Below are 25366 nucleotides of genomic sequence, written 5' to 3'. Positions count from 1 at the left end.
CAGAGGGTCCTTGCTGCTCAGAGCAGGGGAGGTTCCCATGAATTAGGGGCAGAGACCGTTTCTAGAAGGAAACAAGTTTCGGGCTGGGCCTTGAAGGCGGAGCAGGGCTTGGCTGGATGGGGAGGAGAGCACAGGGTTTTCAATCACCTTTTTGTACCTTACAGCTTACTCTCACTACAACCCCAGAGCCCAGCAGCTGTTGGCGCCTGTGACAGACCCATCTGAGCCTGCATTGTTGCAGGTCCCCTAAGACTCCTGCTAGGCCACACTTCATTAGGGCAGGAAAGGAACTAAACAGCATTACGTGGAAAACCATTGCCGTCGAGTCGATTCCAACTCATAGCGACCCTATAGGACACAGTAGAACTGCCCCATAGGGTTTCTAAGGCTATGATCTTTACAGAAGGAGACTGCCACATCTTTCTCCCACAGAGCGACTGGTGGGTTTGAACCAGTGACCTTTCAGTTAGCAGCCGAAGCCCTTAACCACTGCGCCACTAGGGCTCCTGCATTACATGGAAAAGGGCCTCTAATTCACATGGGTCCCTAATTCATGGAAGCCATCTCCTCTCCTCCCTCCAGCTCCTTGGGGGTGGTCACTTTTGACTGCAGGCATTTTAAACTCCCTTATCTGTCGCCATCCCTGCCTCTCAGCAGGGCACCCAGAGGAAGCTCATTCTGCAGACCTGGCTGTGCTTTGTGGGACTGACAGAGGGTAGGCTTCAGAGGGAGCAAGACCACCCCTCCTCCACTCTTGCCCCCCATTCTCTTTGCTGCTGCCCCTTTTTATCTAAAGCAGTAACCTCATGGTGTAATGTGGCCTGGGGATTAAAAGCCAAGCTCTGGAGTCAGTGTGCTTCAAGTCCCAACTCTGCCCCTTCTCTGCCTCAATTTCCTCATCTGTGAAATGGAATGAATAGTTGTCCCAGCTATGGTGAGCTTTAAACGAGATGATAGGTGACAAGCACTCCGTCGGCATGGTGCCAAGTTCATTGCAAGCACTCACCAGAGGTTCTTAGTGTCAGTGGCCACTACCTTTTTGAGCTCCTACTATATATATATGGCAGTGGCGGTTCAGTGGTAGAAGTCTTGTCTTCCATGCAGGAGACTTAGGTTTGATGCCCAGCCGATGCACTTCATACACAGTCCCTGACCTGACCATCTGCCAGTGGAGGGTTGACGCCAAACTGGTTTCAGTGGAGCTTCCAGACAAAGAAAGAGTAGGAAGAAAGGCCTGGTGATCTAGTCTGGAAATCAGATGATGAAAACCCTGTGGATCACACAGCCTGATCCTCAGCTGAGCATGTGGATGGCGCCGGACCAGGCAGCATTTTGTTCTGTTGTGCACTGGGACTCCATGGGTTGTAGAACAACTCAAAGGCAGCCAACACCAACAGCTATGGGTTAGGTCCCATAAGTACGCTACCACATACCAAGTCCAGCTTGGTCAAGCTCTAAAGCGTGGGTTCTATTTGCTACACTGTGCTGTCTCCTGATGTGACACTTTCTGATGTCCCTCCTCCCAAATGTTCAAAACATCAGGGAGCTAAGACCTGCCCTCAACCAAGGGCAGAAAGCTAGAGCCTGGCTCAGTTAGCTAGACACACTCTTTCCCTTTCAATGAGGTTCTCCTGGACCACCCGAGCTCCACCGTGCCCTGAGAAAGGATCAGTCTCATCCCAGCCGCCCTCACTACAAGAGCCCTCAAACTCTCCCACCTGCCCCAGGTGCTTCCCCCGCCCCTCAGTCAGTGACAGGACCATCTCTATGTAAATGTCTGTGCAAATTCCTGGTGTCGGAGCCACCAGCTCTCCAGTGAGGCAGGGCCACCTCCTCAGACCCCCACTTTGCAGCCATGAGGCCCCAGGACAGAGCAGTCTGTTCCCTGTTTCTCCTGCTGCTGGCCCTGACTAAGCCCACTAAGAACTCTGACTTCCACCTGGCTGGGGACTACCTCCTGGGTGGCCTCTTCACCCTCCATGCCAACGTGAAGGGCATCGTCCACCTCAACTACCTGCAGGTGCCCAAGTGCAAGGAGTGAGTCTCTAGTGTGATGCTGGACAGGGTGGCTGGGTGGGGGCTGGCCCAGTGGTCGTCAGAAGCCCAGGCCAGGGCCAAGGGCTTAGAACACTCCTCCTACTCATTACCAAACCCCCCATCCTGGGATCTAGCCCAGTGGTCCCCAGGGAGGCTTGACAGAGTTACCGAAATCTTTGGTAATCATGTTCTAAAACAGTGAGACCTGGGTCATCCTGATGTCATGCTTCTTTTTAAAGAGTCACAGAATGTTTGAGTCTAGAGTCTAGAGGGTCTTAGAGACCATCAAAACTACTCTCACCTCCTTTGGCAACTAGGTACCCCAGTGAGTCCTTGTCAAGATCCAGTAGAGAAATCAGGTCTTAGACCTTTAAAACTCTTTGCCATCAAGTTGATTCCAACTCACAGTGACCCTATAGGGCAGAGTAGAACTGCCCCATAGGATTTCCAAGGAGCGGCTGGTGGATGCAAACTGCTGACCTTTTGGTTAGCAGCTGAACTCTTAACTACTGCTCCACGAGGAGGCAGAATGTAGTTTTTTTTTTTTTTTTTTGTCACAGATTTCCTTCCTCCATTCTGCTTGGTTTCAGACTGAAGAGGAAGGTTTTCATTTTTTGAGGACTGTGGTAGGTGGGTAGGGGTGCTTCCAGGATCAGAGAGGATCTTCTCCGCTCCCCTCCCACACCCCGTGAGATTTTTAGGACGGCAGACATCTGAAGGCTAGGTGGGGCCATCTTCATGCAAGCATGAAGATCAGGCCTGGGATTATAAAATAGTGACCTTCTATAGAAGGGATAAAGGCATTCTGGGGGACAGGGAGAAAAGAACTTATTACCCACTGCTGTTGAGTTGATTCTGACTCACAGTGACCCTATAGGGCAGAATAGAACTGTCCCATAGGGTTTCCAAGGCTGCAAATCTTTACAGAAGCAGATTGGCATATCTTTCTCCTGTGGAGTGGCTGGTGGGTTCAAACTGCCGACCTTTTGGCTAGCGGCCAAGTGCTTAACCTTTGTACCACCAAAGCTCCTGGAAGAAAAGAAGGGGGCACAAGAGGTGATTAAGGGTTGACTAGAGGAGTGCATCATTTACATGATGTTGGTGGAAGACTGCTGCTGCCTGAGAATGGTGAGGATGGTGGTGGCGCTGGTGATGGCATGAAACATGATGTTGGAGTGAGGAGTCTAATGAAGGTGATAGTGGTGATGAAAGGGATGATGGTGATGTTGGTACTGTTGATAACAGTAGTACTGGTGATAATGTAAAGGGTGAAGAGTGTGATGGGGATGCTGATGGTAGTGGTGAAGATAGTGGTGGAGGTGATGGTGGTGGTGATGGTGAGGTATTAATAGTAGTAATACTAATGGTGGTTTGATGGTGGTCGTGGTGGTGATTGTAATGATGGTGGTGGTGATGATGGTGGTAGTGGTGGTGATAATGATGGTGATGGTGGTGGTGATGGTGATGGTGGTGGTGGTGATGATGGTGATGGTGGTGGTGATGATGGTGGTGGTGATGATGGTGGTAGTGGTGGTGGTGATGGTGATGGTGGTGGTGATGGTGGTGGTGATGATGGTGGTGGTGGTGGTGATAATGATGGTGATGGTGGTGATGATGGTGGTGGTGATGATGGTGGTAGTGGTGGTGGTGATGGTGATGGTGGTGGTGGTGGTGATGGTGGTGGTGGTGGTGGTGGTGATTGTAATGATGGTGGTGGTGATGATGGTGGTAGTGGTGGTGATAATGATGGTGATGGTGGTGGTGATGATGGTGGTGGTGATGATGGTGGTAGTGGTGGTGGTGATGGTGATGGTGGTGGTGGTAGTGATGGTGGTGGTGATGATGGTGGTGGTGGTGGTGGTGGTGATGGTGATGGTGTTGGTGATGGTGGTAAAGGTGGTGATAGTGTTAGTGGTAATTGTGTGTACTTGTAGTCACAGAAAAACCTGGTGGCACAGTGGTTAAGAGTTCAGCTGCTAACCAAAAGGTCAGCAATTCAAATTCACCAGGTGTTCCTTGGAAACCCTATGAGGCAGTTCTACTCTGTCCTATAGGGTCGCTGTGAGTTGGAATCAACTCGATCGGAATGGATTTAACAGATAGTCACAGGGATATGGTGTCAGTGATGACAGTGGTAGTATTATTGGTAATAGGAATAGTGGATGATGGTGGAGATGGTGATGATGGAGGTAATGGTAATGGTTATAGTGGGCAATGGTGGTCACAGAGATATGGTGACATTGGTAGAGTGGTGATGGAGGTCACAGGGGTGGTGGTGATGGTAACAGTCATAGTAGTGATGGTGGCCATAGGTGTCAATGGTGGCCGTAGTGACGATGGTGATCCTAGGGATGGGATGCTGTACCAATGATCTGGTAAAAATGCCATACGTTCTGGAGCAGCTTCTTCTTCAGCAATGCCTTGGTTTTTCCATGGCAGGCAGGAGGAATAAGTTGTCTATCCCACCTCTTCCCCTCCTCATTCTGCATCTGCTTCCTACCCGACCCTGTTGTGGCCCCTCCAGGTATGAGATGAAGGTGCTGGGCTACAACCTCATGCAGGCCATGCGCTTTGCGGTGGAGGAGATCAACAACCACAGCAGCCTGCTGCCAGGTGTGCTGCTGGGCTATGAGATGGTGGACATCTGCTACATCTCCAACAGCATCCAGCCTGTGCTGTACTTCCTGGCGAGAGAGGACTCCTTCCTTCCTATACAGGATGACTACAGCAACTATGTGCCCCGTGTGGTGGCTGTCATTGGCCCTGACAACACCGAGTCCACTGGCATGGCAGCCCACCTCCTCTCCCTTCTTCTCCTTCCACAGGTGAGGTCCTGAGCCCTGGGAAAGGGGCCGGGGGGAGAGGGAAGAGGGGTAGTTGTCTGGAGGGCTCATTTCCTTCCACCAATCGTGAGAGGTGGTGATAGTAGAAACAGAGACAAGGTCAGGACATCAACCCCAACCCCTGGTCTCCTTCCCCTACCCTGGGAAGGCAGCTGGGCCTACTGGTTAAGAGCTAAGGCTTTGGAGGCAGGCAGACCTGGGTGTGTATCTTGGCTCTGAGTCTTGGCCACCGAGAGGCCTTGGCCAAGCCTCTCACCTTTGAGCCTCAGTCATCCCCCTCTCCACACTGCCCCCAGTAGAGTAAGATAAGAGTGCCACCCCAGGACTGTCTGAAGATGAAAGTGTTCCAACTGCATAAGAGTTCCTAGCACACAGTAGGTGATTAACAATGCTATTGTTGTTACTATGTAAAGCATCTTGCACAGGTTTGAAAATTCAGCATGTGCTCAGTATTACCATGTGAAGTTGTCTAGCACAGGGGTCCGCAGAATAGATCCGCAAAATTTCTGTTAGTATTACTGTTATTATTACAGCTATTATCATCATTATGATTAAAAGTGTCTAGGCCAGAATTAGCAGAGTATATTTTTAATAAAGAGCAGTTAGCACAAGGCTTGATACACAGTTGTTGTTGCTGTGTGCCATCGAGTCGATTCCGACTCATAGCAACCCTATAGAACAGAGTAGAACTGTCCCATAAGGTTTCCTGGGCTGTAATCTTTTTTTTTTTAATTGTGTTTCAGGTGAAAGTTTACAATGCAAATTAGTTTTTCATTCAAAAATTTATATGCAAATAGTTTGGTGATATTGTTTGTAACCTCCACAATATGTCAGAACCTTCCCCTTTCCCTTCCCACGCTGGGTTCCCAGTGCTCATATTCCAGTTTTTCTGTCCCTTCCTGCCCTCGAGTCTTAGCTTTTAGGCAGGTGTTGTCCATTTGGTCTCATATACTTGTTTGAACTAAGAAGCATGTTCCTGATGTGTGTTATTGTTTGTTTTATAGTCCTGTCTAGTCTTTGGCTGGAAGGTAGACTTCCGGGGTGGCTTTAGTTCTGAGTTAGCAGAATGTCGAGGGGCCATAGTTTGGGGGATTCGTCTAGTTTCTGTCAGACCAGTAAGTCTGGTCTTTATTTTTGTGTGAATTTGTATTTCTTTCTACATTTTTCTCCCACTCTGTCCAGGACCCTCTACTGTGATCCCTTTCAGAGTGGTCAGTGGTGGTGACTGGGCACCATCTAGTTCTTCTGGGCTCAGGCTGATGGAGGCTGTGGTTCATGTGCTCCATTAGTCCTTTGGACTAATATTTTCCTTGTTTTTTTTTTTTTGTTTTCTTCATTCTCCTTTGCTCCAAATGTGATGGACCAATAGATGTATCTTAGATGGCTACTTGCACGCTTTTAAGATCCCAGATGCTACTCACCAAGTAGGATGTAGAGCATTTTCTTTATGAAATATGTTATACCAATTGACCTAGATGTTTCCTGAGACCATAGTCCTCAGCCCTCAGCCCCAGTAACTCAGTCCCTCAAGATGTTTGGATGTGTCTAGGAAGCTTCTGTGACTTTGCCTTGGTCTAGGCTCTAATCTTTATGGGAACAGATCACGAAGTCTTTTCTCCAGCAGACCTGCTGGTGGGTTTGAACCACCAACCTATTGGTTAGCAGCTGAGTCCTTAGCCATTGTCCCACCAGGGCTCCTTTGGCACACAGTAAGCAATTACAAATACTGCAGTAGTTGCATAGTTTTTATTATGCTAATTGCGTAGCACAGGGCCTGACACATAGTAGGTGTTCAATACATGATAATGTTTTCAAATGAGGGATCTAGTCCAGGACTGAATTCATGCCTTCCTTTATGTAACAAATATTTATGGAGTTCCTACTGGAGCCCCTGGGTGGTGCAGATGGTTAGCACACTTGGCTACTAACTGAAAGGTTTGAAGGTTCAAGTCCACCCTGAGGCACTTCTGAAGAAAGGCCTAGCAATCTGCTTCCAAACAATCAGCCATTGAAAACCCAATGGAGCATGGTTCTACTCTGACACACATGGGGTCACTATGAGTCAGGGTTGACTTGATGGCAACTGGCTTTGGGGCAACAGGTACTGTTGTAGAAACTGGGGATACAGCAGGGAAGAAAACAAGTGAAAATCACTTATCTTCTGGTGGGGGGAGCCAGACAATAAACATAGCTGAAGAAGTGATCTAGGATGTTAGAAGGTGAGACGTGCAATGGAAAAAAGAAAAATTAGAGCAGGTAACATGGACTGGGAGTGTTGGTGGATGGGGCAGAGTGGGTAGAGGGAGTTTGGAGTTTTAAACAGGTGGTTCAGGTGGATATCATTGAGAATTGGGGAAAGACTTGAGGAGGTGGAGGAGTGAGGGAGCTATGTGGGTATCTAGAAGAGCACTCCAGGAGGAGAGGTCAGCTAGTGCAAAGATTGGAGTGTGCCTGGTGTGTTCACAGACCTAGGTAAGCAGAACTAGGACCAGGGGGATAGTAGGAAGAGATGAAGTTAAAAAGGTGAGGGTTAGAGCAAATACGGAGCCCCTCAGGGACCATTGAAAGGACGTTGGCTTCTCCTATGTGACATTAGGAGCTGTTGGAGAGCTTTGAGAAGAGGAGTAACGTGACTTGATGTGTGTGTTAACAGAGTCACCATGACTGCCATGTTAAGAGTAGTCTGTAGAGCATAAGCGAAGGGAGGATGATGCCGTAACCTGGGCCAGGGATGCTGGTGACTTGGACTAGTATAGAGAAAGGAGGGTGGGCACTGGGTGGACACATTTCAAAGGCAGAGCCAATGGGACCTGCTGATGGATTGAATGTGGCATGTGTGAGAGAGACGAGTCAAGAATGACTCCAAAATTTTGTCTTGAGTAACAGCATTTTCCATCAACTGAGATGGGAAGGTTGTACTGAAACAGGTTCAGCAGAGACTAAGAGTTCAGTTTTGAATGTGTCAGATTTGAGATGTCAGGTAGGCAGCTGAAAATACGAGTCTGAAGTTTAGGAGAAAGGTTCAGGTCAGACCTATACGTTGGGTGTTGTCAGCACAGGAATGGTATTTGAAGCCAGGAGACTGGATGAGACCACCAAGGGAAGGAGGGTAGATGGGGAAGAGACAGGGCCAAAGCAAAGCCCAAGCCCTGGGATCCTCCAAGCTTAACAGGTCACAGAGAAGAGAAGGAACCAACAAAGGAGGTGGAGCACCTAGTGAGTTTGGGAGAAAACAAAAAGAGCATGGAATCCTGACGCCCATGGAGGAAATACGACTAGATGATGAGCCTGATAAAGAGGATCGTGAGGATGAAAGTTCTATGCTCAGAGACACACAGTAGGTGCTTAATAAATAGCAACACCATCACGATGCAAAGCACTTAGTCTGAGGCCTGGCACACAGTAGGTCATTATCATCACTACATTATCATGTGAAGTACCTAGCGCAGGGCCTTGCACCCAGTAGGTGCTCAATAAATGTTACTGCAATGATGATCTTGATGAAAAAAAAAAATTTTTTTTTCTTTATGACGGTGGTGTAAATCACCTAGGTCTAGCACATAATTTGAAAAAACCAAACCCGTTGCCATCAAGTTGATTCCGACTCATAGCGACCCTAGAGGACAAGGTAGAAGTGCCCCATAGAGTTTCCAAGGAGCAGCTGATGGATTCAAACTGCTGACCCTTTGGTTAGCAGCTGTAGCACTTAACCACTATGCCACCAGGGTTTCCTAGCACATAATGGTGCTCAATAAATATCATTATTATCATCGTGGTTATCATTATTATCATTATCATTTATAGAGCTCTAGCCAAGGGTCTGCCACACAGGTGCTCAATAAGCGTTGCTAGATGGTGCTCTTGTTGTAAAAGCTGCTAAGCCAGGGCTTGGCACAAAGAGGGTACTCACCACATGTTAGTAGTCTTGCTATTTTATTGCTATTCTTTCTGTGTGTGTGGTAAATATATAGACAACAAAACATTTGCCATTTCTACAGTCTTCAAATGTACAGTTCAGTTGTTGTTATTCTTTAAATCACCAGCCCAGGGCATGGCACACAATAGGTGCTCAGTAAGTATTGCTGGGTGATGAGTATGAGACTGATGTTGACGCAAAGCACCTAGCTCAGGGCCTGGCACACACTAGATTCCCACTAAATGTTACTATAAGGACAACCATGATGACAGTGGTGTAAATACTTAGTTCAGGGCCTGGCACACAAGTAGGTGCCCAACAAATGTTACTAGATGGTGGTAATGATAATGGTATAAAACACCTAGCCCAGGGCATGGCACGCAGTAGGTGTGCTGTGTTATTACAACCATAATCAAGATGATGCTGATGCAAAAGCACTTAGCCTATGGCCTAGCACACAGTAGGTTCTCACTAAATGTCACTATAATGATGGCCATGATGATAGTGGTGTAAACTACCTGGTTCACGGCCTGGCACATAGCAGCTGTTCGATAAATACTTCTAGGTGATTGTGAAGATGCAAAGCACTTAGCCGAGGGTGTAGCACACAGTAGGTTCTCACTAAACCCTGTTATGATGGTGACCATGACGATGAGGGTGAACATCACCTAGCCCAAAGTGTGGCACATAGTGAGTTCTCACTAAATGCTGTTATGATGGTGACGATGACAATGAGGATGAATATCCCCAGCCCAGGCTCTGACACAGTGGGTTCTCAGTAAATGCTGTTATGATGGTGACCATGACGATGAGGGTGAACATAACCTAGCCCAGGGTGTGGCACACAGTAGGTGCTCGCTAAGTGTTATTACAAAGGTAACCATGTTGATGCTTGTGTGAAGCACCTAACCTAGGGCCTGGCACACAGTAGCTTCTTATTAAATGTTACTAGAGTGATGACCAGGATGATAATGGTGTAAATCATCTAACTCAGGGTTCAGCACATAGTAGGTTCTCACTAAATGTTGCTATAGGGAGGACCATGATGACAGTGGAGTAAACCACCTAGCTCTAGGGGCCCTCAGTATGTGTTCCCTAAGTATCACCAGGATGGCAAGGGTGGATGGGGTCCCCCAGGCGGGGCACTTGGTGGGGCCCTCTCTAATGCACCTGGCCCCTCTCCTCCGGCAGATCACCTACAGTGCCATCAGCGACGAGCTGCGCGACAAGCAGCGGTTCCCCTCGTTGCTGCGCACGGTGCTAGGCGCCGAGCACCACATCAAGGCCATGGTATTGCTGATGCTGCAGTATGGCTGGAACTGGGTCATCGTGCTGGTGAGCGGTGACGAGTACGGCCGCGAGAACGGCTACCTGCTCAGCGAGCAGCTGGCAGGCGAGGGCATCTGTGTCGCCTTCCAGGAGACTCTCCCCATGCCGCAGCCCAACCTGGCCTTGACGGAGTTCGAGCATGAGCGCCTGGTGGCCATTGTGGACAAACTGCAGCAGAGCTCAGCTCGCATCGTGGTCCTGTTGTCGCCCGACCTGGCCCTGCACAACTTCTTCCGCGAGGTGCTGCGCCAGAACCTCACCGGCATCGTGTGGATCGCTTCTGAGTCCTGGTCCATCGACCCAGTCCTGCACAACCTCACTGAGCTGCGCCACACGGGCACCTTCCTGGGCATCACCACTGAGAACGTTCCCATCCCACACTTCAGCAAGTTCCGCGTGCGCCGTGCCCAGGCCGGGCCGCCCACACCCAACAAGACCAGCCCGCCAGCCACCTGCAACCAGGAGTGCGACACCTGCCTGGACACCACCAAGTCCTTCAGCACCATCCTCACGCTGTCCGGCGAGCGCGTGGTCTACAACGTGTATTCCGCAGTTTACGCCGTGGCGCACGCCTTGCACAGCCTCCTGGGATGCAACGAGACCAGCTGCTCCAAGGAGGTCGTGTACCCTTGGAAGGTGAGGGTCGGACGGACCTCCAGTAAGCCAGGCCCCATGCTCAGATGCAAACTCTGTGTTGCTATGGAGACCGCAGAGAGCCCCTGCCCCTCCCCCCCGTGGTTTCTGGGTAAATTATGTGAGAAGCCAGGAGACCATCCCCCTGCCTCTATTCCTTGCCTTTAGAACCAGAAGCCCTTCTTGGTGTCAAAGCAAAATTACTTTTATTAACTTAATCCTCACAGTCCAAAATAGTCTATCCTTAGAGACTCAGGTGAAATTGGCTTAAAGGATACCAGGCAGGCATTGGAAGCCCCAGTCTCTCCAGGGTTTAGGGTCTAGGAATGGACTCGTGGTTTCCCACCCATCTCTTTGGGGTCCTGCTTCAGGCTTTATGGGTCTTCTCATTGCCCCATGCGCACTAGCCTAATTCTACACCACCTTGATTCAGACCTGAGACTCTACACCACCTTGATTCAGACCTGAGTTCTTGGATGGTGCAAATGACTAGCGCTCTACAGCTAACTGAAAGGTTGGAGGTTTGAGTCCACTCAGAGGCACCTTGCAGAAAGGCCTGGTGATCTACTTCTGAAAAAGCAGCCATTGAAAACCCTATGGAGCACAGTTCTACTCTGACACACGTGGGATCGCCAGGAGTCAGACTTGACTCAAAGGCATCTGGCTGCTTTTGATTCAGAGTTGGAATTTAGTTTGTGTTTTTCTGATTCACACACACACACACCCACACCCACACACACACCCTACTCACATGAAGACTTCAGCGGTGTAGAAGAGTTTACAGCCCACTGTAGAAGTGGAGGGGATTTACGTCAGAGACATACAGTTTACACTTTGATATTTAGACATGTCTGTTCTCAAACAGTTCCTTGCCTTTTTTAGTTTGAGGCCAGCCTCCCATTCTATTCCTCAGCCATACCCCAACCCCTGCCCATGCCAGCTCTTTAGTCTCCCCTTCCTCCCTTTTTCTAGATCCCCCATCCCCATATACTGGGCCACTTCTTTCATAGAGCAATTTCGTTAGCTCTTTAAAAAATTCAATTTATGTATACCTCACCATCCCATAAATCTTGTAACCCTGGTAGCACAGTGGTTAAGAGCTTGGCTACTAATTAAAAAGTCAGCAGTTTGAATCCACCAGCCACTCCTTGGAAACCCTATGGGGCAGTTCTACTCTGCCCTATAGGGTTGTTATTAGTTGGAATCGACTCAACAGCAGCGGTTTTGGTTTTTCCCATAATCTTGGGGCCTAACCTTGCAACCTTAAGCACTTATCTTAAAAAAAAAAAGAAAAAAAAAGCAATTGTTTTTTAAAGGGAATTCTGGTGCCAGCTGCTAAACCCTCTCCATGAATTATCATTCATCCCCAAACACCCTGTGAGTAGACACTGTTGCTTTCCACACACAGATGAAACTGCGGTTCAAAGAGGTGATGTCACCCAGCTATAGAGCAGCCAGGCTGAGACTCAACCCTGCACCATCTGAGTCCTCCCTGGAGCTGTTACAATCATCCTGGGGTAGGGGAGGGGGTAGTGATGAAATAGGGCAGGGGCAGTGGGGGCAGAGAGGAGGGTACCGCTGAGGGGGAGGCGGAGAGGACCTCGAGGTTTTTTGGTTCCCCATTCTCATGTACTTTTCACCGCGCCTTTCTCTCCACCTCTGTCCACTCCTTGGGCATCTCAGGCACGACCCATTGGTCCATATGTTGGGAGGCAGGTGATACCGAACTGAGCGGAGCTTTGGAATGAGACAGACTTGGGTCCAAATCCTGTTTCTGCCACCACTAGCTGTGTGACCTCGGGCATGTGATTTACTATCTCTGAGCCTGTTTTCTCATCTGTTAAGCAGAAGAAATGATATCCATGCTGCAGTCATTGAGAGGATTAACAACAGTGTATGCAGATTACGTGGTGCAGAAGAGAGGCCCAGTGGGCTCCTCCTCCCCTTCTCCTCCCCCTCTTCCTACATTTCCCCCTCCCCTCTCCTGCTTCCTCTCCCCCCTCCCCCGCCCTCTCCCCCTTGGCTCTCCTGCTCCCCCCTCCTCCTTCCCCTCCCCTCCTCCTCTCCCCTCCCCCTTTCTCCTCCCTCTTCTGCCCTTCCCCTTTTCCTCCTCATTCATTTCTGACACCAGTGTCTGGTCTCAGCAGAGCGTGGGGCTGGAGAGGTGGATTCAGGTCTGCTTTGGAGGCAGATCCTCTGCTGGGGTAAAGGTAGGGCTAGGTGAGGATGGGGAAGTTGGGCTCAGACCTGATGAGACTCTCTAAGATGCCCAACCGCTGCCAATAGTCCAGGTCCCCACCTACTTAGGGAAATTTCAGGAACAATGCTCTCTGACTCCATATCTTGGAACCCTTGAATCTCAGGTTGCTCAACCCAGCTTGGCGAGGTCACCACAGGGTTGTGACATGGAAATCTGGACCTGGCTCCCTAGGGGCTTCCAGCTCTTCTCTGCCAACCTGACCCCACCCTCAGGTCGACTGCCTGGTTGAGCCCCCCTCACCTTAGGCTGAGCTCCTAGGACCATTGCCCTGGGGTCCAGCAACCTGCAAATTCCAAAGAGACTTCTAGAGCCAGCACTGCTCCCTTGGCTGTCTGGCTGTCTGTCATTCTCCAAGGTGTGCCCCTAAGATATATCCCAATAAATTCTCCCATTTATGGAGGAAAAATCTGGAGCAGCCTGATGGGATATCTGAGCTGGAAGCCCTGTAGGGGTCATCTGGGAAGTCTTGGCCCAGGGAGGTTCAGTGGCTTGTCCAAAGTCACACAGCAAATTGAGGACAGAACTAGGGCTGGAATTCAGGCCAGAAGATACAGACAAGACAGACAGTGGACTCTGGACTATAAGCAATGGGTCCCAAAGAAATGGCTGGGGAAACTTCCAGGGAAAATAAATTATAGCAACACCTTCTACTGATTGAGTACTTATTATTTTCAGCTACTGTTCTAAGCCCCTGACATAGATAAGCTCATTTATTTCCCAGAGCCCAGAAGATTTTTATTGCACCCACATTGCAGAGAGAAAACTGGGGCTCAGAGAGGTTAAGTGACAGGCCCAAGACCTCACAGCTAAGAAATGGCAAAACCAGGGCCCAAACCCAGATGTGTCTGATTCCAGAGCCAGAGCTCTCAGCCACTGCCTCTCAAACTCCAACATTTTTTTTTTAAGACTTCTTGTCCCCATTTTACAGATGTGGAAACTGAGGCTCATGGAATGGTAGAATCTTTCTCAGGTCTGACCAGCCTGTGATGCCAGTCCATTTTCCTTCCCTTCGGCCCTTCCAGCTACTTCAGGAGTTGTGGAAGGTCAATTTTTCCCTCCTGGGCCGCCAAATCTTCTTCAACAAGCAGGGAGACCTGGCCATAGGCCTGGAGATCGTCCAGTGGCGATGGGACACGAGCCAGAGCCCTTTCCAGAGCATCGCCTTCTACCACCCCACGCAGAGGCAACTGTCCAACATCTCCCCCGTCTCCTGGAACAACCCCAACAACACGGTCAGCCCTTAGAGGGACTGGTGGGTGGGTGGGGCTGGGGCTGGGCATCAGGGCCCATGCTAGGTTGCAAGGACAGTTTTTACCCAGAAGGGCACCCCGAGGCTCACTGTTGATAGCTGGTGGGGTCTCTATGTGCGGGTGTATAGCCTGGAGTTTTGCCCTACCTCCATTGATTGAAGACTGTGGAAGTTCAAGACTTTCTTGCCCCCCAGGACAAAGAGGCTCGGGGGCCTCTGGTAAGTAAATTTACTGAATACATGCATGTCCGGCTCCCTGCTTAGGAGCTCAATACTCGTAGCAACCCTTTGGGATGGATGCTTAACCTTTCTCCCCATTGTATGGATTAGGAAACCGATGGCACAGAGAAGTTGTGTAACCTGCCTAAGGTCACACAGCTTAACCATGGTGGATCTAGGAGTCAAACCCAGGCAGCCTGACTCCAGCACCTGGGGTCTCAGCTACTGTCACAGGATGGAGAGTCTGTTGTGGGGTTACAGGGAAAAATGAACAGCTAAGAGCTAATGTGTACTGTGCTCTTACTCTGTGCCAAGTCCTGTTCTCAGTGCTTTACGCATATTCTCTCATTTGAGCCTCATGGCAACCCTGTGAGTTGGGGACCATTATTACACTCATTTTGCAGACAATGGCACCAAGGCACAGAGATGACGTTACTCCCAAAGGTCATGGAGCTAGGACATGGCAGAGCAGGAGCATGAGCCCCTAGCTTCTCACCCCCTGACTAAACCCAAACCCACTGCTGTCGAGTCGATTCTGACTCATAGCAACCCTACAGGACAGAGTAGAACTGCCCCATAGAGTTTCCAAGGAGCGCCTGGCAGATTCTAACTGCCAACTTCTTGGTTAGCAGCTGTAGTACTTAACCACTATGCCACCAGGTTTCCCGCCCCCTGACACACGTCACTTTTTTTTTCTTCACTGCTTCAGGCCAAGAGGCGTGAGGTGAGAAGGGCATGCTCCTGTCTTGAATTAAGTAAAAAAGATTGTGCTCTTATGGAACGATGACCCAGGGTACCCCACAGGCACACTGCAGGTGCTTAATAAGTGTGTGTGGGATGCAGAATGCGCCCTTACAGCAAAACCTCACAAAAACCGTATTCACTTTCCTCTCCTCTTCTCCTTCCAGGATTTCTCTTTCAAGAAAAAAAATTTTTAAGTTGCTAATTGTTGTTGTTAGGTGCCATTGAGTCAATTCTGACTCATAGCGACCCCAGGTACCACAGAACGGAACACTACCTGGCCCTTCGCCATGCTAACAATCATTGTTATGCTTAAGCCCATTGTTGCAGCCACTGTGTCAATCCATCTCGTTGAGGGTCTCCTCTTTTTCACTGGCCCTGTACTCTACCAAGCATGGTGTCCTTCCCTAGGGACTTATCCCTTCTGATAACATGTCCAAAGTTTGTAAGATACAGTCTCACCATCCTCCCTTCTAAGGAGCATTCTGATTGTACTTCTTCCAAGACAGGTTTGTTCGTTCTTTTGGCAGTCCATGGTATATTCTTCACCAACACCAAATTCAAAGGTGTCAATTCTCCTTCTGTCTTCCTTATTCATTGTCCAGTTTTTGCATGTGTAAGATGCCATTGAAAATATCATGGCTTGGGTCAGGCGCACCTTAGTCTTCAAGGTGACAGCTTTGCTTTTCAACACTTGAAAGAGGTTCTTTGCAGCAGATTTGCCCAGTGCAAGTTGCCTTTTGATTTCTTGACTGCTGCTTCCATGGGCGTTGATTGTGGATCCAAGTAAAATGAAATCCTTGACAACTTCGATCTTTTCCCCATTTATCATGATGTTGCTTATTGGGCCAGTTGTGAGAATTTTTGTTCTCTTTATGTTGAGCAGCAATCCGTACTGAAGCCTGTGGTCTTCCTCAGTAAGCGCTTCAAGTCCTCTTCACTTTCAGCAAGAATTGTTGTGTCATCTGCATAAAGCAGGTTGTCAATAAATCTTCCTCCAATCCTGATGCCCTGTTCTTCTTAATACAGTCCAGCCTCTTGGATTATCTGCTTGGCATACGGATTGAACAGGCAGGGCGAAAGAATACAACCCTGATGCACACCTTTCCTGACTTAAACCATGAAGTATTTCCTTGTTCTGTTCGAACAACTGTCTCTTGATCTATGTACAGGTTCCTCATGAGCACAATTAAGCATTCCGGAATTCCCATTCTTCACAATGTTATCCATAATTTTTTATGAACCACACAGTGGAATGCCTTTGTATAGTCAACAAAACACAGGTAAACATCTTTCTGGTATTCTCTGCTTTCAGGCAGGAGCCATCTGACGTCAGCAATGATATCCCTGGTTTCACGTCCTCTTCTGAATCTGGCCTAAATTTCTGCCAGTTCCTGTTGATATACTGCTACAGTCACTTTTGAATGATCTTCAGCAAAATTTTACTTGTGTGTGATATTAATTTCCGCATTCTTTTGGATCATCTTTCTTCAGAACAGGCATAAATACGGATCTCTTCCAGTCAGTTGGCTGGGAAGCTGTCTTCCAAATCTCCTGACATAGACAAATGAGTGCTTCCAGAGGTGCATCTGTGTGTTGAAATGTCTTAATTGGTATTCCGTCAATTCCTGGAGCCTTGTTTTTTGCCAATGCCTTCTTTTTTTCAGAGCAGCTTGGACTTCCTCCTTCAGTACCATTGGTTCCTGACCATATGCTACCTCTTGAAATGGCTGAATGTTGACCAATTCTTTTTGGTATAATGACTCTGTGTATTCCTTCCATCTTCTTTTGATGCTTCCTGTGTCATTTACTGCTTTCCCCATGGAATCCTTCAGTATTGCAACTCGAGCCTTGAGTTTTTTCTTCAGTTCTTTCAGCTTGAGAAATGCTGAGTGTGTTCTTCCCTTTTGCTTTTCTATTTCCAGCTCTTTGCACATGTCATTATAATACTTTGTTTGCTAAAGCTGCCCTTTGAAATCTTCTGTTCAGTTCTTTTACTTCATCATTTCTTCCTTTTGCTTTAGCTGCTCGATGTTCATGGGCAAGTTTCACAGTCTCTTCTGACATCCATTTTGTTCTTTTCTTTCTTTCTTGTCTTTTTAATGACCTTTTACTTTCTTCATGGATAATGTCCTTGATGTCATTCCACAACTCATCTGGTCTTCTGTCATCAGTGTTCATTGCCTCAATTCTATTCTTGAGATGGTCTCTAAATTCAGGTGGGGTATAGTCAAGGTCGTACTTTGACTCTCATGGACTTGTCCTAATTTTCTTCAGTTTCAACTTGAATTTGCATGTGAGCAATCAATGGTCTATTTGGTGGTCGGCTCCTGGCCTTGTTCTGACTAATGATTTTGAGCATTTCTATCATCTCTTTCCACAGATGTAGTCTACATGATTCCTGTGTATTCCATCTGACAAGGTCCATGTGTATAGCCGCCGTTTATGTTGGTGAAAAAAGGTTTCTGCAATGAAGTTGTTGGTCTTGCAAAATTCAATCATTCAATCTCTGGCATCGTTTCTAACACAAGGCCATATTTTTCAACTACCAATCCTTCTTCTTTGTTTCCAACTTTCACATTCCAATCACCAGTAATTATCAATGCATCCTGATTGCATGTTTGATTAATTTCAGACTGCAGAAGCTGGTAAAAATCTTCAGTTTCTTCATCTTTGGCCTTAGTGGTTGGTGCATAAATTTGAGTAATAGTCATATTAACTGATCTTCCTTGTAGGTGTCTGGATATTAACCTATCACTGACAGTGTTGTACTTCAGGATAGATCTTGAAATGTTCTTTTTGACGATGAAAGCAATGCCATTCCTCTTCAGGTTGTCATTCCCAGAATAGTAGACCATATGATTGCCTGATTCAAAATGACCAATACCAGTCCATTTCAGCTCACTAATGCCTAGGATATCGATGTTTATGTGTTCCATTTCATTTTTTATTTCTAATTTTCCTAGATTCACACTTCGTACGTTCCACGTTCCGATTGTTCATGGAAGTTTGCAACTGTTTCTTCTCATTTTGAGTTGTGCCACATCAGCAAACGAAGTTCCATAAAGCTTGACTCTACCCACGTCTTTAAGGTGGACTCCACTTAGAGGAGGCAGCTCTTCCCCAGTTGTCTTTTGAGTGCCTTCCAACTGGGGGGCTCATTTTCCAGCACTATATCAGACACAGTTCTGCTGCTGTCATAAGGTTTTCACTGGCTAATTCTTTTCAGAAGTAGACTGCCGGGTCCTTTTTCCTAGTCTGACTTAGTCTGGAAGCTCAGCTGAAACCTGTCCACCATGGATGACCCTGTTTGTATCTGAATACTGGTGGCATGGCCTCTAGCATCACAGCAACACAGAAGCCCCCACAGTATGACAAACTGATAGACGTGAGGGAATAGTGATTAGATGTATACAACATCTATGTACAGTGACAATGACAAAACAAATACCTGCGTATCCACCAATTAGGCTAAAAAGTTTGTTTCTATAGCAATGGGTGGAGCAAAATATGGGCCATGAAGATGTAAAGTGAAACATAAGAAGTATCTAGAACAGTCGAGTTGATTCTTGGCTTTTCCAACTAAATGCTTAGGGTTTGGCTTTCTCAGGTACGCCAAGTGAAAAATTCCAAAATTTTGTTGCTGTTGACTTATCTTTTGTTGCCTCTGTTTTTGTGGATTCAATCTTTAAAAATATCCCCCTTTGTTATAATTTTAGTGGGATTTCAGAAGGAAGCAAAGAAGATGAGTGTTCAGTCTGCCACCTTAAGGTGCAAGTCCCCAATCTCTCTTGAACCCACTCCAGTGTTGGTTTTCATCAACACCATTCTTCTGAAGTTGATTTAGTCAGGTTCACCAAGGTCTCTGTGTTGCCAATCCAATGGTCCTCATCATAGTCAACCTGCGAACAGCATTTGACACAGCTGATCACTTCCTCTTTTGAGAAACAATATCTTTACTTGGATTCTGGGCCCTTCCCTCTCTTGGACCATGGCTACTCCTGGGTCTCCTTTCCTGGTTCCTCCTCATCTCCCTGACCTTTAAACGCTGGAGGGTGCTAAGGCTCAGTCATTGAACTTTCTCTTCTCTGTCTGTATGGCTTTAAATATCATCTGTATGCTTACAATTCCACATTTGTTTCTTCAGACTGGACTTCTCCTTTGAACTTTAATTCAGATATCCACCTGCCTACTTAAACCTGCTCCACTGAGGAGGTATCCCCCATCTCAGTAAAAGGCAGTGCCATCCTTCAAGTTGCTCAAGCCAAAAACACTGGTGTTATCCTTGACTCCTTTCTTTCTCAGACCCCTCATCCAATCCAGCAGCAAACCCTGTCCATTCTACCTCCAAAATACATCCAGAATCTGACTACTTCTCACCTCCTCCACTGCCACCTCTTTTCTCACCTGGACTATTGCAGTAACATTTGGTATCCTGCTTCTGTCCTTGACCCTCACAGTCTGTACTCAACACAGAAAACAGGGCAAGTTTTCTTGCATTAAAACAAAGTCAGATCGTGTCAGTTCTCTGCTCAGAACCCTCCAGTACCTTCTCATTTCGCTCAAGTATTTTGACTCCACCTCTTTGAACTCCTCTCCCACTCTTCCTCTTGCTCATTCTGGTTGAGCCACAATGGACTCTTTGCTCTTGCTCAATTATACCAAGTCTCCCCCACTTGAGGCCTTTGCACTTGCTGTTCCCTCTGCCTAGCACAGATAGCTTCACAGCTTGCTCCCTCACATCCTTCAGGTCTTTGCTCCAATGCTACCTGCTCAGTGCGGCCTTCCCAGCCCACCCCATCTGGAATTGCAATCTACTCCTCCTTTATTCTCCATGCCTCTTATACTGCTCTATGTTTCTTCAATGGCATTTATTACCATCTGTCATATTACATGTTAACATGCTTTTTGTCTCTCTCCATGAAAATATTAACTCCAAGAGAGCAGGGACTTTGCCTCATTTAGGTCACTGTGATAGTCCCTGGGCCTGACATCAGTGTGCTCAATGACTTTTTGAGTGAATGAGTGAATGTCAGGATGAGAGTCCAAGGGTAAGAGGTAGGCGTAACTTGGTTACTTAGGGGACAGTGAAGAGATGAATTTGGATGGGGGGAGAATACATGGCAAGGGAGGGTGGGATATAAGGCTGGATAAGGGATGTGTGTGTGTGTGTGTGTGTGTGTGTGGTGTATACATTGCCTGCACATTCACTGCACATGGGAGGCAGTGAAGACCACGGAGGGTCTGCGAAGCCTGGCAGGGGATCAGAATTTTATTTTTTTCTGGCAGAGAGTCACTAAGTTTCTTCCATGAAGAAGTTTCAGGGAGGAGAGCAAGACTTCTGGAAACACCATCTGACGGCCATATACAGGAGAGATTAGAGGTGTGGAACATGAAGGCAGACCTCCCAGAGATAAGAAGAGTGGGGTTCTGGGGTCAAGTGGTCCTACTGTGGATACCCTTGTCCTGGCTTTGGCCCTTCTTCTTTTTTTTTTTAATTTCATTGTGCTTTAGGTGAAAGTTTACAGCTCAAGTTAATTTCTCATTCAAAAATTTATACACACATTGTTTTGTGACATCGGTTGCAATCCCTACAATGTGACAGCATGCTCCTCCCTTCCACCCCAGGTTGTCTGCATCCATTCATCCAGTTTCTGTCCCTTTCTGCCTTCTCATTTTGCTTTTGGACAGGAACTGCTCATTTGGTCTTGTATACTTGATTGAACTAAGAAGCACGTTACTCACATGTGTTATTTTTTTTTTTTATAGGCCTGTCTAATCTTTGCTGAAAAATGGGCTTCGGGAGTGGTTTCAGTTTTGAGTTAGTAGAGTATCTGGGGGCTCCTTGGCAGTACTGTCCTAATTGGTCATCAGAATTATTTTTCTCCAACAGAAATCTAATCAGGCTGCTCCCTCACTGAAGAACCACGATTACCTCCCACTGCCTCCATGCTTTCAGGGTGCCCTAGACGAGCCTCTGGCATGTGGCCGTTGCCTCCCTCTGCCTCCTGTTTCCTGGGCATCCTGACTGAAGTCAGGCTCAGATACTCCCCACACTTCTACCCCATTGCTTGTACTGTTTCCTTTACTGTCATTCATTCATTCATTGAGCAAACAGATATCAATGCCTCCTCTGTGCTGAGTACTTTCCAAGCTCTGGAAATAGAACATGAAGATGATAGATATGGTCACTGCCTACCCACTCTTGTTCACCCAGAAAACCCTGCCCCCTGCCAAAAGGCTGTATTCATTAGGACTCTTGGGTACAAGTGACGGAAAGTGATATAAGCAAGAGTTAGCTTATTTCCTCATGTCGTGGAAACCTCTAGGGGTAGGCCAGGAAGCTTCAGGCAACGATGGATCCAGGGTCTCACTCTCTCCATCTCTCTGCTCCTTCCTTGGGCATGTTCTCCTGTCTAGAGACAAGCAGTCTGCCAGCAGCCTCAGGGTTGCCCCCTATGAGCTCAGTAACCTCAGAACGTCTCCTTCTCAACATTTGGGTGCGGTTACCAGGGGAAGGTGGGTTAGGTCTTGGCAGGCAAAACCACAAGGGTCCTACAGAAGTCTTCTTTTATTGGTGACTCCTTCAAGTGAGCATCCTGCTAAATGGGGAGACTGGGGGATGGGGGTCACCTGAGTGTAGGAGAAGAGAGCTCAGGGATCCTTGCCCTACTGCCCGCAGATCCCTTTGTCTATGTGCTCCAGGAGCTGCCAGGCTGGGCAGAGGAAGAAGCCCATAGGCCTCCACCCCTGCTGCTTCGAGTGCCTCGACTGCCTCCCTGGCACCTTCCTCAACCAATCAGGTACCACTTCAGCACCTGCCCCCATGCTAGCCCTACCCTTGGTGTCTCCAGGGCCCCTCTCCTTTGGCAGGGTCTCTGGTGCCTCCCCCAGGGAATGTAAGTGTCCAAGGGCTGGAGATCATGCCTGCTTCCTCTTATGTCTCCCCAGTACCTGGTGTAGAGGAAACTCGTCACTACAGGGAGGAAGGGAGGGAGAGAGGACAACACTCTGCAAAGGCAGGGACTATAACTGAGCCCCACTCCACACACACATAGCCCGGGGATGTCAGGTCAGGAAACGGCCACTGGATGATGAATGAATGGGTGGCTGTCTCAACAGGAGGAATGTTTCAGGCAAGCAGGGATAGTACCCTATGTATCTCTCTGGCCTCCCAAGTACCTAGTGTAGTTCGGAGCATGTAATAGTTGCATAGTGAAGGTTTGTTGAATGACTTCCTTGGTTAGAAGAATGAACATCCCTCCCTTTAGAATATTAACTCCAGGAAAGTGGGAGCAATGTCAGCTCTCTGTCCACATTAGTGTTTAGCATAATTCTGAATCATGGCCCAGAATTATTATTATTATTTTTCATGGCTTCACTGATTCATAAATGAAGTACATGAATATCTCTACCAGTAAAAGCACTTACTGGCAGAGTACAGGGAACAGAGTAGGTACTCAACCAAAGGGTGTTGAATGATTTTACTGGCCTTCCTCTCCCAATGGCTTGAAACCAGGGGCTGGGTTTTATCTGTCTCTCTGTCGCCTCCCACCCCAGTGCCAACCACAGTGGATGGTGTCAAAAAGTTTGTTGAATGGATTCTTTGAATAAATGGCTGAATGTCTCTCCCACCAGAGCGTAATGTCTTGGAAGAGAGGGATTGTAGTTGTTAGGCTCTAAGCCAAAGAGACTTCAGTTTAAATCCTGCCCCATCAGTTACTGGCTTTGTGACTTTGGGCAAATTACCTAACCTGGCAGAACCTCAGTTTCCTCATCTGTGAAAGGGGTTGCTCTAGGGATTTGAGAAGCCATTCCATTCCATGAAGGGGACTCAGAGAGTGTTGGTGATGACTGCAGAGTTACCCTTAGGCCTGGCTCCACCCCTGGGACCTGGCCCAGTACAGGGCAAGAAGAATGTAGGTGCTTGGAAGTTGACTTTGGCTAATGGGAGTTGCTGTGGGCTTTTGCAGATGAATTTGACTGCCAGCCCTGCCCAAATTTCGAGTGGTCCCATAAGAGTAGCACCTTCTGCTACAAGAGACGGACGGTCTTCCTTGAATGGGATGAGGCACCCACCATCGTTGTGGCTGTGCTGGCCGCCCTGGGCTTTCTCAGCACCCTGGCCATCCTGGTTATCTTCTGGAGATACTTTCAGACTCCCATGGTCCGCTCGGCTGGGGGCCCTATGTGCTTCCTGATGCTGACACCGCTGCTGGTGGCGTACCTGGCGGTGCCCGTGTATGTGGGGCGACCCACGGTCCTCACCTGCCTCTGCCGCCAGTCCCTCTTCACTCTCTGCTTCACCGTCTGCATCTCCTGCATCACCGTGCGCTCTTTCCAGATTGTCTGTGTCTTCAAGATGGCCCTCCGCCTCCCACAGGCCTACAGCTACTGGGTCCGCTACCATGGGCCCTATGTCTTTGTGGCATTCTTCACTGCACTGAAGGTGGTCATTGTGGTGGGCAATGTGCTGACCACGACCACCATCCCCACCATCCTCAGTGACCCCGGTAACCCCAAGATCATGATTCTGTCCTGCAACCCCAATTACCGCCAGGGGCTGCTGCTCACTACCAGCCTGGACGTGGTCCTCTCAGTGGTAGGCTTCAGCTTCGCCTACATGGGCAAGGAGCTGCCTACCAACTACAACGAGGCCAAGTTCATCACCCTGAGCATGACCTTCTACTTCATCTCCTCCATCTCCCTCTGCACCTTCATGTCTGTCTACCAGGGAGTGCTGGTCACCATCCTGGACCTCTTGGTCACTGTGTTCAACCTCCTGGGCATCAGCTTGGGCTACTTTGGCCCCAAGTGCTACATGATTCTCTTCTACCCGGAGCGCAACACGCCAGCCTACTTCAACAGCATGATTCAGGGCTACACCATGAGGAAGGACTAGTGGTGCCCACTGCGTCTGGGACAAAGGGCCTCAGTTTTGGGGGATGGAGGCCGGGGACATGCTTGTTCAACCCCAAATGAAGCTCTGACCATTATCACCTCACCCTGGTCTCTAATTGGGAGATTTTTTGCATCCTGCTTTCTTCTGCTTAGTGATGAATATCTAAAAACACTCACACCTTTTTTTTTCTCTCTGTTGAGCTGTTTCGCTTGCCAGGCACTGCCACCCCATTTCATGAAACATCCAAGGTGACCTATTGGTCTTCAAGGACAAAGTCCAATTTAGCAGCCTACATCCGCCATCTGGTGGTCACAGTGGGTATCTGTGAGTTCCAGCTCATTTAAGAGAATTTGTACTGGTTGTGTGGGCTGGGGCTGGGCTGGACCGGTGAGTTTGTATACTGCCTGTCCTTATCCACTAGCTGTCTCATGTGTCTGCATCTCATTTCCCTGATTCCCACAGAGCTCCGACCCAAGCTTCTATGTTCTCTCTAAGTAATGGCTGGGCACAGTGGCACTTGGTAAATGCTTGTGAATAAACCTCCCTTGGGTGAAATGAATGGGCTTCCTTCTTGTTTTCCAAGGTCCCCTGAGCAAGGACATGGGCTGTGGAGTCAGAAAGACCTCAGCTTCAATACAAGCATTGCCACTTCTGAACTGTGTTGTGTTCCTGAGACTAAATTTCCCTATCTCTAAAATGGGAACAGAGTCTCTGGGTGGTGCAAATGGTTAATGTGCTCAGCTGCTAACCAAAAGGTTGGCGGTTCAAGTACACCCAGAGGTGCCTGGGCAGAAAGGCCTGATGACCTACTACCGAAAAATCAGCCACTGAAAACTCTATGGACGGCCCCAGATAAGCAAAGCATTACTGAAAAAGAAGAACAAAGTGGGAGGCCTCACTCTACCTGATTTCAGAACCTATTATACCTACACAGCAGTAAAAACAACCCGGTACTGGTACAACAATAGATACATAGACCAGTGGAACAGAATTGAGAACCCATACACAAATCCATCCACATATGAGCAGTTAATATTTGACAAAGGCCCCAAAACAGTTAAATGGGGAAAAGACAGTCTTTTTAACAAACGGTGCTGGCATAACTGGATATCCATCTGCAAAAAAATGAAACAAGACCCATACCTCACTCCATGCACAAAAAGAGTTCAAAATGGATCAAAGACCTAAATATAAAATCTAAAATGATAAAGATCATGGAAGAAAAAATAGGGACAAC

At 48.0% G+C, this 25366-nt stretch overlaps 1 protein-coding gene across 1 annotated transcript; it reads left to right on the top strand.

The window, feature by feature from the left end:
* Positions 1-1855: 1855 nt before the first annotated feature.
* TAS1R2 (taste 1 receptor member 2) lies at positions 1856-24129 on the top strand. Its single transcript, XM_049875885.1, has 6 exons — positions 1856-2037; positions 4562-4862; positions 9988-10761; positions 14041-14250; positions 21910-22030; positions 23201-24129. The coding sequence occupies exons 1-6, from the start codon at positions 1856-1858 to the stop codon at positions 24127-24129; spliced, it is 2517 nt and encodes an 838-aa protein (XP_049731842.1).
* The last annotated feature ends 1237 nt before the right edge of the window (positions 24130-25366 follow it).

Source organism: Elephas maximus, chromosome 3 (genome assembly GCF_024166365.1).
Source record: "Elephas maximus indicus isolate mEleMax1 chromosome 3, mEleMax1 primary haplotype, whole genome shotgun sequence".
Classification (NCBI taxonomy): Eukaryota; Metazoa; Chordata; class Mammalia; order Proboscidea; family Elephantidae; genus Elephas; species Elephas maximus.
This window is presented reverse-complemented; position numbering and strand designations above follow the sequence as displayed.